Genomic DNA, 18,437 nt, shown 5'->3' on the forward strand with positions numbered 1-18,437 from the left:
ATTAAGTTGATTGCAATTTTTTTTTTTTTTTTTTTTTACTATACGGTGTATTAAAGTGAATGTATTGTTTTAGAAGCCACATTGTAAGTTTTGTAATCATTTTAGAACTTTAGTGATCTTAAAAGTTCTTGTCTAATGGACTCCCCACAGTCTTATTATCAGTAAGGCACCAAATGATAAATGTTCATTTTAACATATTGCTCTGGATATCAGCATTATCATAAATATCATTACAGTTAACATTAGTATTGCTGAAACATTGTCTGGCAGTCTAAGTATATATAAAAGTATAATTTATACTTTTATATATAAATTATTTTAATAATCTATTGAATAATATATAAAATAATAGAGAGAGAGAGAGAGAGAGAGAGAGAGAGAGAGAGAGAGAGAGAATTTAATTTATACAACACATGCCAGATGTACACAGTTTTAATTCAATAATGTTAATTTAATATTTAATAAATATAAGTTACCTATAATGATATAAAGTATTTTGGCTTTTTTTTTATTACTTTTTTTAAGCTTATTTCTGTTTCATACGTTTGACAAAACAATCAGTCTTTCCACATATCACCTGGGGTACACATATTTGATTAGGACTAAATAAAGAAACATGTCCGTAATCTCAAAAGTTAACACATCACTTCACAGAACCATGAAAATACTTTTCCTATATCTGAGAACATCCAGGAGGCCGATGGCCTGGTTGTTTTACTCAGAAACAGTTAGGTTAACTCTATATAAATGGCAGAGTGCTTTGCAATGGTCCTGTGGCTGTAGCGGGGACATGTGACCTTTTCATTTGGCATTTGTGCCAGTGCCCTGCTGGAGAACACGGCTGTCATATAGGCATCCTTGAAGAGGGGGTGGCAGCGCCCGCCTGCCCGCCTCTCTCTCCTGCCGTAGTCTGCTGTGCCATGTGGAGACCCAGATGTAGCAGGCAGAGTAATCCACACTCACACACTCATGAAAGTGCCCATCTGGCCCTGTACGTGCACACTAAGCTCTGGGAGAACACACACGCAAGGCATGGGCAGACTGGAGACCACGATGATGTTAGTGGGGATGCAGTGGCATTTACTGACCTCTGTAAGATGTAAAATGACTTTCTGATTTCTAAATACAGCACACAACAACATAAAATCACATATGCAACAAGACTGTACATGGCCAATAGTATGTAGACACCCCCCCTAACAGACTCCACGGGAAGGCTTTACAATAGATGTTGGAACATGGATGTGGAGATATGCTTCCATTTACACATGAGTATCAGTGAGGTCAGGCGATGGGGTCTGGCTCGCACTCGGCATTCCAATTCATCCCATGGGTGTTTAGGTCTGGGTTTTATTTACAGCAGATGAAGTCCCACACCAGACTCGGGTCATGCTGGAGCACAAAATGTTGCCACAAAGTTAAAAGCAGAAAATTCTCTAGAACGTCACTACATACAGTAGCATTAAAGTTTCTCTTCACTGCAATTAAGGGGTCTAGTCAAACCTGTTAATTAGGAGGGACTGTCAAAATACTTGTGGTCTTGTAAAGCATATGTGGAGAAAACAAGTGTGTCAGAAGAACTATTAATAAAGATTAACATATTTAAGGGTTTTCTGTGTATAACTGTAACCAGGTTTTTGTTATTGCTATTTGTACAGTATATGTTTGTTAATGTCTTTTTGAGTGTAAATTAATTGTTTTAATCTATTTTATATTATTATTATTAATATTATTATTATTTAATCACTGCTTTTGTTGTGTGTATACTGTAAGTGCTTTGGCATTTCTGTGTACACTATAGTTCAAAAGTTTGGGGTCAGTAACCTTTTTTTATTTTATTTTTTTAAGAAAATACTAAATACTAAAAACTAAATTAATTACTTAAAAGAAATACATTTATTCAGCAAGGATGCATTAAATTGATCAAGAGTGACAGTAAAGACTTTTACATTTCTTTTACTATTCATCAAAGAATCCTAAAAAATGCACCATGGTTTCCACAAAAATATTGAGAAGCATAATTGTTTTTAACATTGGCAATAAGATCTTTCTTCAATAATCAGAATGGTTTCCGAAGGATTGTGTGACACTGAAGGCTGGAGTAATGACAGCTGAAAATTCAGCTTTAACATCACAGGAATAAATTGCAGTACATTTTTAAAATATATTAAACTAGAAAACAGGTATTATAAATTGTAATAATATTTCTAATATTTGATCAAATACATGCAGCCTTAGTGAACATAAGAGACTACTTTCAAAAATATTGAAAAAATTCTTGCCGACCCCAAACTTTTTTGAATCTTAAAATACTTTGAAATCGAGTGAAACTGAGTACAAAAACACACACACTGGAACTTTCGTGAGTCAAACTGCAGTGGTCTTTGCGAGCAAGGCACAGGAAGAAGCCCTGTGTGAAGGGAAGTACTGAAAGATATCAAATAAAGTATCCATTTAGGTCACACACACACAATAATTGTACACACTCTACAGAAAAAAGATAAGCGATCACTAAGAGCTCGCACTCAGCTCTCGGCACTTTTATTAACATGTGGGAGTACAGTAACTAATGTACAGCACTTCACCTTTCCTTTTATTAACAAGCTCAACACCTGTTACCATGGTCTCAATCCTCATTAGTCATGTCATTATAATATTGCTACATTATTCAGCGCTGCAAGGGTTGAGAATGTTACACTTGTACTCAGTGCAAAGATGAAGAAAAGGCAAGAGAGAGGAAAGAAAATTCTTCATACATCTTTATGAATTTCTTTAACATGATATAGATAATAATATTTCCTATGAGGACAACCACTACTTGCATTGGCAACTGTTTTGATTATGAGTTTGTCAAATATATTTTTACACCTATAAACTGATGGTGGAAATAAAGAAATTCAAATAGAAAGCAAGCAATGTGTTAGTTAAATATACTTTATATATGTGGATTATATCACACTGTTTCTGAAAGTTTCAGAACTTCTGAAAATCCCTTGAAAAAGTCAGCCATCAAAAAGTGACATGTGCAATGAAATATATAAATCTATTATATGGCAAAAGTGCTTTGGGATATTGATAAAGTAAATTGATAAAGCTTTGTACCAACTCAACTGTACTGATTAAAGACTGTTTTGATTATACCATCCCAAAAAAAAAAAAAAAAAAAGAAAAATCCATCCATTCTCAACCCAGGACAACAGAGTGGCATCATTCATTTCCGTTTTTCTTCTGCTTACGCTGGGTTTCGTCTTCTGAAACTCTGCTAGTGTCGGCAGCAGGACCTCTCCAGACATTTATATAAGTCACTTTTTTTTGCTTCCTGCTCCACAGGTCTTATTCCCTCTGGTCATATTTATCAGTGGCAGGCCTGATCCTCTCCTCTCAGAGCTTATAACCAAGTGTCTCCTCTCTCCCGCCACTGCCGGTGAGTCCTAACCTTTGACCCCTGCCGTGTCACACTGCCTCAGATTGGTATGGACTTCGTGCTCTTCAGATCTGCGAGGCTGGAGGCTAAAGGAGCTTTGCGCTGCTCGCTGGAGTCGGTGGCTGAAGTAACTGCACATGCACCTTTGGAAAAAAAAAAAAAAGAGGAACAAGAATGTCAGCAAGTAGAAGATTGTAGTAACAGGCACCTAGTAACAGGTTAAATTGAGTTCCACAAGTCAAACATTATATTTCTGCTTAGTATTCTGAGTTATACACTAACATTCAAAGGGTTGGTAGGATTTTTTGAAAGAAGTCCCTTATGCTCACCAAAGCTACATTTGATCAATAACACAGTTAAACAGTAATATTGTAAAATAATATTAAATCTTTTGGGGTTTTTTTTTTAAAGTTGAATATATTCTTGATTCATATATTTTAAAATTGAACTTCTTCCTGTGATGGCAAATCTGAACTTTCCGCAGCCATTACTCAGTCTTGAGTATCACATGATCTTTCAGAAATCATGCTGATTTGGTGCTAAAGAAACATTTCTTATTATTATCAATGCTGACAACAGTTGTGCTGCTTAATATTTTCGTGGATACCATAACGCATTTTTCTTCAGGATTGTTTGATGAATAAAAAGTTTAAAAGCATTTATTTTAAATATAAATATTTTTTAACATTATAAATGACTTTACTGTGACTTTTAATCAATTTAATGTGTCCTTAATGAATAAAGGAAAATTTTACTGAACTTCTGAACAGTAGTGCATCTGTAAAATAGTTTATTATGCTATTTTTCAGTGTTTTCTTTTTTTGTGTGTGTGTGGAGACTTCTGCACTATTATAGTTTTAAAATTAGTATATATTTTTTTAATTATTATTATTGTGCTATAACATTTTTTTTCAGAAAAATGCACTTCAAAATGGCATGTAAAACAAAAACTGTTGGTTCCTTTACATGTTGGTGTGATGGTAATTTCCTGTCTAAGCAAGTTCTAGGTCAGAATAAGCTGTAATGTGGAATAGAACTTGGTCCGCTTAGTTAAATGTCTGACTCCACCAGACTAGGGCCTTTATAACTCAACAGAGTTAACTACTGCTGTTGGGTGGATACTGAGATTTGAGGAGATGTAGAGATGAATGTTACTGATGATATGAACTTAAAACTAGTAGTAATGCAAAATGGTTCTATATTCATACATACCGTAATTGGTCTTGCATGTTAAGCAACCTTAATCTCATTATTATCCAATTTGCCTTCCCTCTCTCTTACAGGTCCCGTGGGAGCCTTGAAAAATCCTCTTGAGATCCATAAATGACCAGATATGCCTTTCTACAACAATTTATTCACTGCTTCCTTACTCCAGGCAGATCGTAGCATATTGGATTTAGACAAGCAATCATCTTCAAAAGACATATTGTGGACCTCTGAGTGAAACACCCAAACTGTCACTCTGCCACATTTATGTAGCTGTTTAATTACAGAAACAGTTTAGAAAGTGTTGAAGAGAGATAAGGCAAATCTGAAAGAATCTGTTCAGAACACCTTCAAAGTGAGACGCACATTTATGAGGTGATATCAAAGTGCCAGTTACTACAGTGCTTGGATGACTTCATTTACCCTGCAAACTCAAACATTTGAAAGTGTAAAAAGTAAATGGTACGTGCGAAGCTGTTTCTTTCACATTATACCTCTCATATTTTTTATATATATATATATATTTATATATTTATTTTTAAGTAGCTGACGACAAAGCAATTGCATTGGTTAAAAGAAGAACTTAAATTTAGTGACTCGCCATGTCACAAATTATCTTGAAACAAGTAGTCTCTGAGACTTCAAGGGTGGTGACAACTAAAAACATTCAGAGAAGCATTCTGAGATTCATTTCAACAGTCACTCAGCTCAACAATCAAGAGCCTCTCCATCTGAAGAGTTGGGCCACTCACAAGTTGCCAGGCAACCTCAAAGAAGTTGTCACAATCGAGAAGAGTCATTTAGACACCATCATTCCCAGGTTACAGTGCACTTCAAAAGCTTTGATAAAGTGTTTACTTCATCTGAAATAGTAATTAACGGAGTGTCAATTTGTTATTCGATCACTCTTGACCCTGAAAAACATCATTGCATTAAAAATGTCTCTTTTTCCAAACCCAGCCCCTGAGTGATGAAATTCACATGGAGATTCACAAATGGCTAACCACATTTGAATAGAATCTGCAGATGTCACATCATAATTAACACACATTAATTCACCCTGGCCAAATGAGATAAAAAAAAAAAATCCTGAAGCAATATGTTGACGCATTTGAACGTCCATCTGTGTATGTGGATATTTGTCCTTTAAAAGGTGACATTGAAGCTCAGGAACGGAACTTTAATTGTTTTGCACATTTCTGGTGAAAAGTACTCGGCAAACTTTGTAGCCAATAAATAATCCGAATCGCAGACCAAATCAAGCGTTCTTCCAAACTCATTTTCAAGGCCAGTTATTTGAGAGTTATCAGGTCCGATCGCACAATCCCGTAATGCAGGTCTATGGGGACAAAGGAGAGCTCCATTCTGGCTGAATTGAAAAACACATTTCTTGTTCTTAACGGTAACTAAGCTGTCAACAGATAAGGAAGTTCACAGTATCGCCTCCCTGGTAATCCATCTCGTGATCGCTCCCCTTGTATTTTCTTTCTAAACAGCTTGGAAATATGGTTTGAGGCCTTTGCCAAATGTCACTCCAAATGCTTCCTCCAAATGTTCCCAGAATGAAATATTTAAAATTGTGGAATAAAAACTGGAGCACACAGAAGGAGCAAAGGAACACAGTGTTACTATATGCTAATGGCCTCTATGCCCATGTTGTCACTTTTATCCAATAGACTGTCGAAGTACTTACCTCCATTTAACAACACAAAACAAGAACGCAAAAGTCAGTTGAAACTGTCCGCGGTGGCACAAGTGGATGCTCGTGCTCTCTGCATGTGTCTGCCTGCTATCTTCTACTGCGTACGTGCAAATGAACCACATTTTCTACCTTTTTCGCTGAACAAAAATAACTGAGTTCAGTGAAATTAGTTGCAATGATTTGAGTAACAGAATACGAAGAAAAGTAATAAAAACTCAGTCAAAATGAGTAATGTCAACAGAACAGAAACAATTAAGTAATATGAACTTGTTTTAAAGGAGTGGATCACTTTAAAATGAAAACGACCCCATGATCTACTCACCCTCAAGCCATCCTAGGTGTATATGACATTCTTCTTTCAGACGAATACAATCAAAGTTACATAAAAAAATGTCCTGGCTCTTCCAAGCTTGATAATGGCAGTGGATTGCAACCAACAGATTGAGGCTCAAAAAAGTGCATCCATCCATCATAAACAAACTCCAAACGCCTCCAGTGGGTTAATAAAGGCCTTCTGAAGCAAAACGATGAGTTTGTGTAAGAAAAATATTCATATTTAACACGTTACAAAGTAATATTCTAGCTTCCGGCCAAACGGCCATACGCAACTTATGATGTCGGAAGTAGCGTAGTGCGTCATGGTGTAGTGTACATATCAGCAGTACGTCGCATTACTCGTATCAGTTCTGATTTTCATTTAAGTCAGATCCGTATGTTTGTTTGGCCGGAAGCTAGTTATTTTATAAAGTTTTAAATATGAATATTTTTCTTACACAAACTCATAGTTTTGCTTCAGAAGGCCTTTATTAACCCCCCGGAGCCATTTGGAGTTTGTTTATGGTGGATGAATGCACTTTTTTGAGCTTCAATCTGTTGGTTGCAATCCACTGCCATCATCAGGCTTTGAAGAGCCATGACATTTATTAATATAACTCTGATTGTATTCATCTGAAAGAAGAAAGTGATATACACATAGGGTGGCTTGAGGGTGAGTAAATCATGGGGTCATTTTCATTTTAAAGTGAACTAATCCTTTAACTAGTGTGTATAATAAATTTGCTCCCATATAGCAAATCTCGGTTACGCTTTATTTTGATGGTCCACTAGACATTCGGTTGACAAATAGTAACATTGCACATACATGTAAACTAACTAGCAAACTACCTTTAAGACAAATCATTTCACTCTGGGGCCGTTTTTGAAACGGTTTTTAAGCATTTAAGTGCAGCTCTTATCTCTTTGAATGGGGAAACATCAAATTCTCCAAAACTGTTCGCTAAGCTTACGATTACATTTCATATTTGAAATCACCAATGAAAACAACTGTCTTATACATTTTGTTTCTAAACGCTCAAATCAAAACAGCATTTTTCTGGCTGGACCAAGCTAATGCACATGCGCATTCCTAAATGCAGAACACATTACTGTTTCTATAGGAACCGGAGGTTCTAACGGCATCTGCAGTGACACAATGACTTTACCAATCGGTGATTGGCTCTTTTATTTAGAAGGTGGGACTTATTCTGCCATATTGCACTTTCTCCCATTCAAAGTAATATGAGTGCACCATCTTTCTGTATAAGTCTTTGGTATTAGTAGACAGTAGGTGTAGGGTTAGGGTTAGTAGAATAAGGGGTTAGGGCAGTGGTCCTCAACTCCAGTCCTCGGGACCCGCTGCTCTGCACATTTTGTATGTCTCCCTTATTTAACACACCTGAATCAGACCATAAGCTTGTTAAGAGAGACTCCATGAACTGAACTGAGTGTGTCAGATAAGAGAGACATACAAAATGTGCAGAGCAACGGGTCCCGAGGACTGGAGTTGAGAACCACTGGGTTAGTAGAATAAGTTGACATGTACTTGCAAAGTTACTTATAGTAAGCAAAATGTCTGTTGGGGGACCACCACAATACAGTATTAACAGATATTAAGCAGACAATCTGCTAATACTCTAATGAGAGTTAGTTGACAGCGAGTTGAAACACAAACCTGCCTCCCCTCACTCACTCGTTTCATTTGCTCCGGATTAATATAGTTGTTGTTACAGGACTTGAATTTTTGGTAAGGGATTGCACATATTGCGCACAATTTTAGTTATTCCTGCAGATTTTGTGCTCACACCCAAAGTGCACACACATAAAGCCACCTCTCAGTACTAAAATGAGTTCATTTTCGCAGCTTATTGCACTTAAACAGTCAAATACACAAAATAATGTCAAAATGCCGGTCTTGGCGAGTATTCACGTAAACATTGTCAGTTATGTTTTAAGTGAATGTAAACAGTTGAGAAAGAAAATGTATGTGTAACATTATATAATGGATCCGAGCGTCAGGTCTTAAAGGGTTAGTTCACCCAAAAATGAAAATTCTGTCAGTAATTACTCACCCTCATGTTGTTCCAACCGCGTAAGACCTTCGTTCATCTTCGGAACACAAATTAAGATATTTTTGATGAAATCAGAGCCATGTCTCACTCCTCCATAGGCTGCTATGTGACCGAAACTTGCTGGCCCAGAAAAGTTATTAAAGAGATCGTTAATATAGTCCAAGTGACTCCAGTGGCTCAATCTTAAGTATATCAAGCGACGAGAATACTTTTTGTGCGCAAAAACAAACAAAAATAACGACTTTATTCCACTTTTCATTTCCTTCTCTCTGGGCCTCGTAGTGTTTTTGCGCTGCGCGTCTGTGTTGCACGTCATCACGCATCACACACATGACCGGCGTCGGCCAATAGTGAGCCTACGTGGTGACGTGCAACACAGACGCGATGCGCAAAAAGACTACGCGAACCAACTAGAGGCCCAGAGAGAAGGAAATGAAAAGTGGAATAAAGTCGTTATTTTTGTTTGTTTTTGCGCACAAAAAGTATTCTCGTCGCTTGATATACTTAAGATTGAGCCACTGGAGTCACTTGGACTATATTAACGATCTCTTTGATGACTTTTCTGGGCCAGCAAGTTTTGGTCACATAGCAGCCTATGGAGGAGTGAGACAACTCTCAGATTTCATCAAAAATATCTTAATTTGTGTTCTGAAGATGAACGAAGGTCTTACGCGGTTGGAACAACATGAGGGTGAGTAATTACTGACAGAATTTTCATTTTTGGGTGAACTAACCCTTTAAAGTGACAGCGGCCTAATATACAGTACCTGCTGCCAAATTATGAGATAATATAACAAATATGTACATGGCAGTTTTTCCCCATGGTATCGATGTCATAATTGTGGCCAGTAAAAATGCTGAGTGGCTAGTAACTTTGGAAAATCACTAGCCACAGTGGCTGGTGAGCAAAAAAGTCAATGTCAAGCCCTGCATACAGTGTAGTCACGTAATGCGATATATACTATATTGCACATCTCGGCGGTGTAATTGTTTTTATCACTGCAAAATGTAAACAATATTATATAAGGTTGGATATATCATACACCCAACTTGATCTGCAAAATATAGTATACTCACGTAAAGCGATTTATACTATAGCAAATCTCAACTGCATGGTGGTTTATATCGTCGCAAAGTGTAAACTTTATCGCACAGCTCTCTATATAAAGTTGAATTTATATAACATCCCACTTTTATCCACATACATAAAGCACATTCGCATAATGCAATATGTACTAATAAAGCAAATCTTAGCTGCATTATTATATCATCACAAAATGTAAACTATATTATCACCCAGCTCCAATCTGCTAAATGTGACTAAGGCATGAAGATATTAAGATATTATAAGCATTACCATCATTTTTTTTTTTTTTTTTCAGTAAAGCTGCATTACTTTACTTGAAAATCTAACTTTTACTACCATTATTATCATATTTCCACCTATGATTCCATAAAAGGTGCATATGTTTACATGATGTATGGATGACAAAAATAAACTAAGCTTATTGCTGTCCGCATGGTTTGTATGATCCATGGTGGTAGACCTGGACATTCTGTATATCAGAAACCATCATGTCAAATTGAATACCTTAAGAGTATAGCACACATTCGTGCACACACATCCGACACCAACCCTCCCCCAAGTTTGTCAGCTCAGCCCCCCCCCTCCAAACCACAAATGCTCACCGCATTATCTGTCAATGCTGATTAAATAATGTAATTAATGACTTAATTAACATTTCTGTAATCTATTTTAATAAATCTCAGGCGGCGTAATGAGCGATTTTAACCTCCGGGCTCCGAGTATGAAAATGTGCAGCGCCGGGTTGGAGCGGTCGGGGGAGTTTTCTTGCTTGACAGTGAGACGGTGGGACTGAAAGGGGGGCACATGAGCAGAGCTCAAGGCTAGTGTCATCAGACTTGCTGTCTGTGCAAGATGAGAAACCTGTGGCAGAACCCTGTCCTCACTCATCATGGCTGACACAGAGGCCTCATGTGAAGTAAAACCTGCATCATCACATCTCAAATATCATCATTACTGTTTTGGTGTAATAGTACTTGAGCTCATCTAAACAGTTTGTGCTGAATTATCTATATTTTTCACTGTGGAGGACTGACAGCTGTCAAAAACACACCCATACATGCTGTCAACAAACATCCTGTACAAATGCATTCGAAACAGATCTGGAGTGACGTCACTTTGAAATGAATGTAGTACACACACACACACCCACACCCACACCCACACACTTATAGTGCCCTCCACTTTCATTCACAGTATTTACTAAATAACCTTTAATTTATGTAACATGACAGAAATAATGGTTGAATTAGTGAGATAAATATTATACTTTCCCATTTATGTTGTACATTTTTAAGTTAAGTAATTAGAAATACTTAATGCAAGTAGTAAGTCATGACTTCCTGTAAGTGCTAAGCAATGGTTTCCTATACTATACCCGATGCTATATATTTTTAGCATCCAAAAAGTATATATAATATTGCTATAAGTAATTTGTAGGATGACTCCCTAAAAAGTAGATGTGTGTTTCTGTGGCACCACCAAAACATCACTTTGTTTAAGCATCCCAACTGTAACGCTTTGATCCGAAGACGAATATGAAGATAGTATAACGCAAGGTTTAATAGAAAAATCCAAATAGACAGCCAACATGTGAGACAGCGTGTAAACAAACACGAACATGAACAATAGCGGACACTGAACAGAACACAGGCAGGAACTTAAATACACAGTGATGATTAACTAAAAGACAAACAGCTGTGATGATTAGTGTTAGGGGCCATAGTGACTGATGAATGGCGGGAAACTAGAACAAAGGAACACATGTGATGAACGGAAACAAACAGAAAGTCCAAGGAAACTGAAACAAACTGAACATGACTGTGACATCAACCAATAGAAAACTAGGCTTTGTCCCAAATTTTCAACCAATGGCTGAAGGAGTGATTAGGGAAACCTGATTGAAAACAGTCATGTAAGTTGCGTTAAGTCACAACAGTAAAAATTTCACACTAAGGTATTAATTTGCAAAGTTAACAAATAATTTTTGGACAGTAATTGATTTTTGCTAGCATTTTCTTTTTCTTGAAGATGGATGGAGGTTCAGAGAATGAAGAGAGGTTCAGAAAAGGCCTAGCCCCTTCAACTGGACCCTGACCATAACCCTGAGTAATTGGTTGTGATAAAGATCTGACTCTACTTGTTCACAGCCTGGGGACTCACAAGAACCCTATTGTTTATCACTGAGTGCTCCCTGAACCTAACAGACCATCAGCAAATGCATTACAATTACATGCCCTACTCAAACAACATGTAGATACAGTGCAATGCAGTCTGTGTTTGTTCAGTTTTATGAGGTGGAATTTAATCATCCAGATCACACAGCACTTTCGTCTGTTATACATATGAGCTTTATGACTTGTGGGTAGATTTGAAGATCAAACAAATGGAGTGACCTCGACCCTGGGGTGAATCTGTATCAGTTCGGACAAAAGCATCAAACAACCTTTGTTATTCAGAAACACCACGTCACCGTTGATCCTAGACAAGAGACTACAGTAGATAATTCAGTATCTTCAAGAACCTGAACAGAAAAGTGTGAGGGTCAAACAATCCTGACTGTCACATCCCCACATAATGTTTCCAAAAATGCCCTCAATTTCCAGATGCCTTTAATGTCACTGCAATTTTATTCTGCCTTAGGACAAAATGTGCATATTACCACGACAGCAACCCTACATTAATAAGCTATTGTGATAAATAAATAAGTAGTTTCCTAAAATGAGATGAACATAACCGGGAAAGGTCAGGAGACATGCAGAGAAGAGGGTGTTTTTTCTTTTGTTTTCCTAAACGGTTGTCTCCGAGCGCTTTTCCAAAGGTTAAGATGACAGAAGCTCAGATGAGACGCTGAGGGTGGGTAGGAGGGGCTGGTCCCTAAGCGGGGGCCTACAGTCCCCCAAGGGTCCTCGCTGACTGAGACGCACCCTGACAGTAGGCAGCAGGACACTGGCACACCACGGGCAGCATGGGCACCATGGGGCAAATCCCCTTCTCTGTGCCTCATGCACACACACATGCACACACCTCCCAACCGTAGACAGTGTACGGAAAAAACAAAGACCAGAAATGAGAGGATAATTGTAGTGAAATGGCATAAAGATCGGAAATGACCGAGACGGGAAGAGTGCCAATGAGTGAAAGTTAAGGAGAGAAACAGATTGTGGCAGTGCATCATAACCCAATAAAAGAGTGCCATTACACAGCCATCGGGAACATTATGAGTCCTGTTCCAGTCTCTTCCTATTCCAGTGCCCATTCTGATGTCTAATTCTACTGTATTGTTTGATGATGGATTAGCTGACTGAATTTTCATTTGCATACCACAACTGTCGTTCTTTTTAAAGAAGCAAAAAAGTCACGCTGGAGTTTCTTATAAATGGAACTGCACTGGAGCAGTGGGTTGTAATCCAAAAATGAGTCGCAGGACAGCAGAAAAAAAAAGCAAAAAAAAAAAAAAAACAATGAGAAAATGCTTCCAGTATCGGTTGTTAATAACATTGAAGGCTGTGACTTTACTGTGCAAATGTATCTGTCACTTCAACAATTTAGGTAGATGGGTCACTTATGTGATGATTTTTTATCTATTGAATACACCTCTTCTATGGTTACTTGTTATACAGCTGTCAAGGTTATATAACTGTCCTGATTATAATGATGAAAAAAGCCTCATTAAAAGAATAAGACACTTGAAAATAATAAAGCTGTAATTATTAGTTTGGCATAGATTTTTTTATTATTATTTATTAGAACAAAAGTGCATTGCAGTTTATATTTATTTGAAAGGGTTTTCTCCACAGAAAAGTCACACTGTCTAATCAACATGATAATTTGACTATTAAATATCATGTGCTGTGACTCCCCCAAAATTGTAATATTGATGAATTATTCATTCACAATGATATCATAAGTACTTAAAATTACTTTTTACCTTAAGTAAAAAAATAAAATCAAAATAAAAAAGATTAAGATTTGAACATGGTAGAAAAGTTGTTCAAATACATACGAAACCAACATGGATACACAGGAGCACATGACTAAGAATTTGACACTTTTTTAAACGATACTTTAAGAGATGTTTCCTTTTCTTTCTTATAGACACTCTTATACAGCATGACAATATGCCAACATGCACAGGTTGCTTGAGACCCCCTCATTCTAAAAACCATGAACAAAACTATGCAATGTAACAAAAAATACTGTACGACCCAAATTACATTAAATACGGGTTACATTTTTCTTTGGTGTTGGGCTAGTTCCACTTTACTTGAGCGCTAACAACAGTAAGTGAGAGAATAATATGTATCCAGAAGACATTGCATGCATCTGTGGACATTTCAAGTTCCCAAAAATAGGGGTTTCTTGTTCCACACAACATCCTTTATGCAAGCTACACTTAATGAGATGGGATGTCAACTTGTTACACAAGGCTGATCTTACACAAGATATCAGATAGCTTTTTGGTAATAAATAACTCCCATGCAATTATCAAGAGGTGGAATTCGTTATACGAACATTCTACAATTGTCTGCTCATTTGCATAGATTGCACCTGGGGTGCAATGCATCAAAACGGCACCCCCTCTGCCCTGCTGGTAATCACATACATATGCACATGCAGATTGGTGCCCACACATATAAATATGATTGTAAGACAAACCTTTTACACTTACACATGTTGTGTTTTACACAGAAACAAAGGTAAAAAAAATAAATAAAATGTGTCAAAGCTGATATAACAGGAAGCTGAGGAAAAGCATTGGTTACACTTTATTTCAATGTTTCACTGACATTCCACTAACTATAAGTACCTTTGCAACTACAAGTCAACTAACTCTAGTTAGAGTATTAGTAGACTGTTAATTCAGGTGTTAAGGTTCGGGTTAGTAGAATACGTTCACATGTAATTGCAAAGTTACTTATAGCAGAATGTGTGTTGGGGAGCATCAAAATAAAGTGTTAGCAGATACTAAGCAGACAATCTACTAATACTCTAATGAGAGTTAGTTCACATGTAGTTGCAATGTTACTTATAAGCTAGTTAGTAGAATGTCTAAAGGGGACCATCAAAATAAAATGTTACCAAAGCATTTTATTATTATTTTTTTATCATTGAGAGGAAATAATAAAAACATAACAATACATGTTTAAAGGTGCTGTATGAAACAATTGGCCACTAGGAGTTAGGGTTAGGACAGCACGTTGAGTTACGCGAGTTGAATGAATATAATGGTTTGAGGTGTATACCAGTCTACTGTAAGTACAATCATTTTATTACAGCAAAAGTCACTGATGACATCAAAACTTACCTCTCCTAAAAAAAAAGATATTTAAAAAAATGAATAAAGAGATGAATGTTCGTGAGCAGGTAACAATTTTTCACTGTTGTTTGAAATAAACAAATAATTAAAAATAATGTTAAAAAAGTTTGACATAATGACATAAGGAGACTTATGTACATGCCCAACAATATTTTTTTTTTTTTTTACGTTTCGGAAAGAAGTCTCACCAAGGCTGCATTTGTTTGATGAAAAATACAGTAAAACTGTAATATTGTGAAATATTAAAACATAATATTACAATTATTACAAAAAACTGTTTTCTATTTCAATACATCTTAGTGTCACATGATCCGTCAGAAATCATTCTAATAAGCTTTTTGGTGCTCAAGTGGCATTTCTTATCTTTATCAGTGTTGAAAACAGTATATTTGTGGAAACTGTGTGCATTTTTTAAGGATTCTTTGATTAACAAATTTCAAAACAACAGCATTAATGTGGAAAAATCAATCTTTTGAAATGTCTTTACTGTAACTTTTGCTCAATTTAATGGAACCTTACTGAATAAAAATCTTGCAGATCCCAAACACTTGAATGGTAGTGTATGCTATAACTGTTAGAAACAGTGTATTGTTCTTAATCACAGGTTTATCAACAGGATGAGATGAGCAGTGGACCAATAAAACTATAAATCTAAAAAGAATCCAAGCCATCAGATTGGCTACTTTCGCAGAGCCATTATACTATCCACAGCTCCTTCTGCTCTTTAATTCTATATATTTTGTCCTCTGGGTTTGATTTTGCTGTCAGTAATTTACAGGCAGTGTGAGGATTCGAGAAAGGCATTCTACATCTCTCAGGTGTACATGTGGTTGTGTCTGGTTTCTTTTTCTAGTAGTTATATGCATCTAACATGGGAAATAATGTATATAGGCACTTTAAAATCATGCAAATTGAGTATTTGACAGAACAGGCTGTAGATTAGCAGTAATGTGTGCAAATGTTTTTATCGGCCTTGCTCTTAATAGAACTAGTGGTAACTACACTCGTGATGGATATGGACCAGTGTACTTAGGACAAATGTTTGACATGACCAAGATACAACATTTTATCCTTCATGGTAAACCTGGACTTAAAACAACATTGTATTATACTTAAAGCCTTTTTTTCTAGCCCAAAATATAAGGCGAGATATGTAAAGCAATGCAGTACTTTAGCCTGATGCTTCTCTCTAACAATTTAATGTGTTGTTTAAACATAAACCAATTTCCCGTTGTAAAATTACAGCTCATTACTAGTGTGGATAACGGCTGGAACAACAGTATAATGGCGTGAGAGCAAATTACCAGCCCAGCCACAATATTAATTACCAGTTCACAAGGCACATTCCTAGCTGAAAAAGTGTTTAATAAGAAAATCTATGAGCCCTATTTCCTTGATTACTAACAGCCCCAATTTTTTTTCTCAAACAAAGAAATTAAGAGGGGGGGGGGGGGGGGGGGGGGGTATTGGAACAATTATTGCACATATCACACAATTTAATTTCCCTCATTATTCTGAAAAGGCACCCACTGTGAATTTGTATCACTGTTTTCACAAATATCATAAATGTACATATCAATTGTGGAAGTCAAGCAATGTACTTTTTTTTTTTTTTTTTTTCATTATGGATACAGAGCAGAGTTGATCATGTTTATTTCAGGAGTTTAATGCATTATTTACAAGTCGGATGCTAATAAAAGCAGACTGCTCATTTACTAATGACTTGAAGCACCCGGAGCATTTTTCCAATTACTTATATTAAAACTGAAAAACACTCTTATAAAACCTAGCAGGAGAGAGAGAGAGAGAGAGAGAGAGAGAGAGAGAGAGAGAGAGAGAGAGAGAGAGAGAGAGAGAGAGAGAGAGAGAGAGAGAGAGAGAGAGAGAGAGAAAGTATGTGTATTCTGTTTTTACTTTAATTGAAACAGTACAAAGATTATTTCTCTGTATTAAATAGACAAACCTGAAGGAATAAAATACAATAAATAAGATAAATGAAGGCTTGTCTTCAAATAAAGGCAAAATGAACAGCGATGCTCAGGAGCAACAGGATAAAGCTGCTTCTTTTCAAAAACACCTGGCCTCTCTTTATGACCTGTTCATTTCAGATCTTTATAAAGCGATTCAGAATCAGGCAAGAGAGTTGTCATAAGTCAGAAATGAATGTATTTTATGAACCTGTTCTCGGAGGAAAATAACACTTCAGATTAAATTTGTTTTCTTGTCAGTTGTTGACAGGACGAGCCCAGCAACTTATTACTGTTCGATCTCAAAATGGGTTTTGATATAAATTACAGTAATTTTTTTCAGTGAAAATGAAAGACATTACAGAAATACAAATAGTGGATACTCAGATAATCAGACATAAAAAAAGCTATTCTCTGTTATTGGATTATGGATTTGTCACATGTTTTTTTGAATCAGTGAGGAAGCATGTGAACGGTTTTGCAACCATACCGCCCAACTGGATGAAAAAAATGGGCATTTTTATTATTGTTACAGCTTTTACAGTAATGGATGCTGCTCTCATAGGTTTTATTGATTGAATGGATTTTTTTTTTCTCTTCAAAAAACAAAAAAACAAACAAACAAAAAACTCTCTAGCTCTGAAGTTTTCAACAGAGCAACACAAAATGCTTCTCATTCATTCCTAAAAGATCTCAAAAGACCTTGAAGAGTGAGAAAGTTAATTTCCCATCATTATTGTAATGCAGACCGACCGATATTTTAATAACACCAGTTTATGACGCACTCACTAAATATGATACATCTCATGTAGACAGGACACACACTGCATTATTATCAAAGTGTTATATTAGTGTTTGGCTATTTTTCCTATTTTTTTTTCTTTTCTTTTTTTAAAGGAGCAATATCCACCAGGCTCAAGAGCTGCATCTGTCATGTATTTCATCTAATGACTTGTCATACTGATAACATCTAAATGAGTTACCTATTAACTTCATATGCTCCATTCATTGGAAAATACAGGAAAATTAGTTAAGCTTGGCTATTGAGTTGCCACATTTATATGTATAACAAATGAACGAAGGGGAAATGCGATCAATATAGCTTTTAATTTTACACCTCATTGATCATGTCAATATCGCACACACCTTCAGCCATCTGTAGGAAAATGGACTCTTTCTAGGCTAGATTTCCAAGCTGAGTGTGTATGACTGAGTATAGGCTACTAATAATGCATATCTCCTTTAAAAGAAAAATTGCATGCGCTCATGCTCACTGCTCATGCAATATGATAATTAGGTTCTACAACACTACATAACCTACTTACATAGGCAATATACACAAACATA

At 36.4% G+C, this 18,437-nt stretch overlaps 1 protein-coding gene across 1 annotated transcript in view; it reads right to left on the reverse strand.

Moving 5' to 3' along the window:
- Positions 1–1,845: 1,845 nt before the first annotated feature.
- LOC307166021 (uncharacterized protein) overlaps positions 1,846–18,437 on the reverse strand; it is a 127,401-nt gene continuing 110,809 nt past the window's right edge. Inside the window, exon 5 of the mRNA XM_079884124.1 lies at positions 1,846–3,567. Within this exon, the coding sequence (XP_079740250.1) occupies positions 3,432–3,567 (136 nt within the window). The 3' untranslated portion in view covers positions 1,846–3,431. The remainder of the gene's footprint in view (positions 3,568–18,437) is intronic.

Source organism: Squalius cephalus (assembly GCF_949319135.1).
Source record: "Squalius cephalus genome assembly, chromosome: 10".
Classification (NCBI taxonomy): Eukaryota; Metazoa; Chordata; class Actinopteri; order Cypriniformes; family Leuciscidae; genus Squalius; species Squalius cephalus.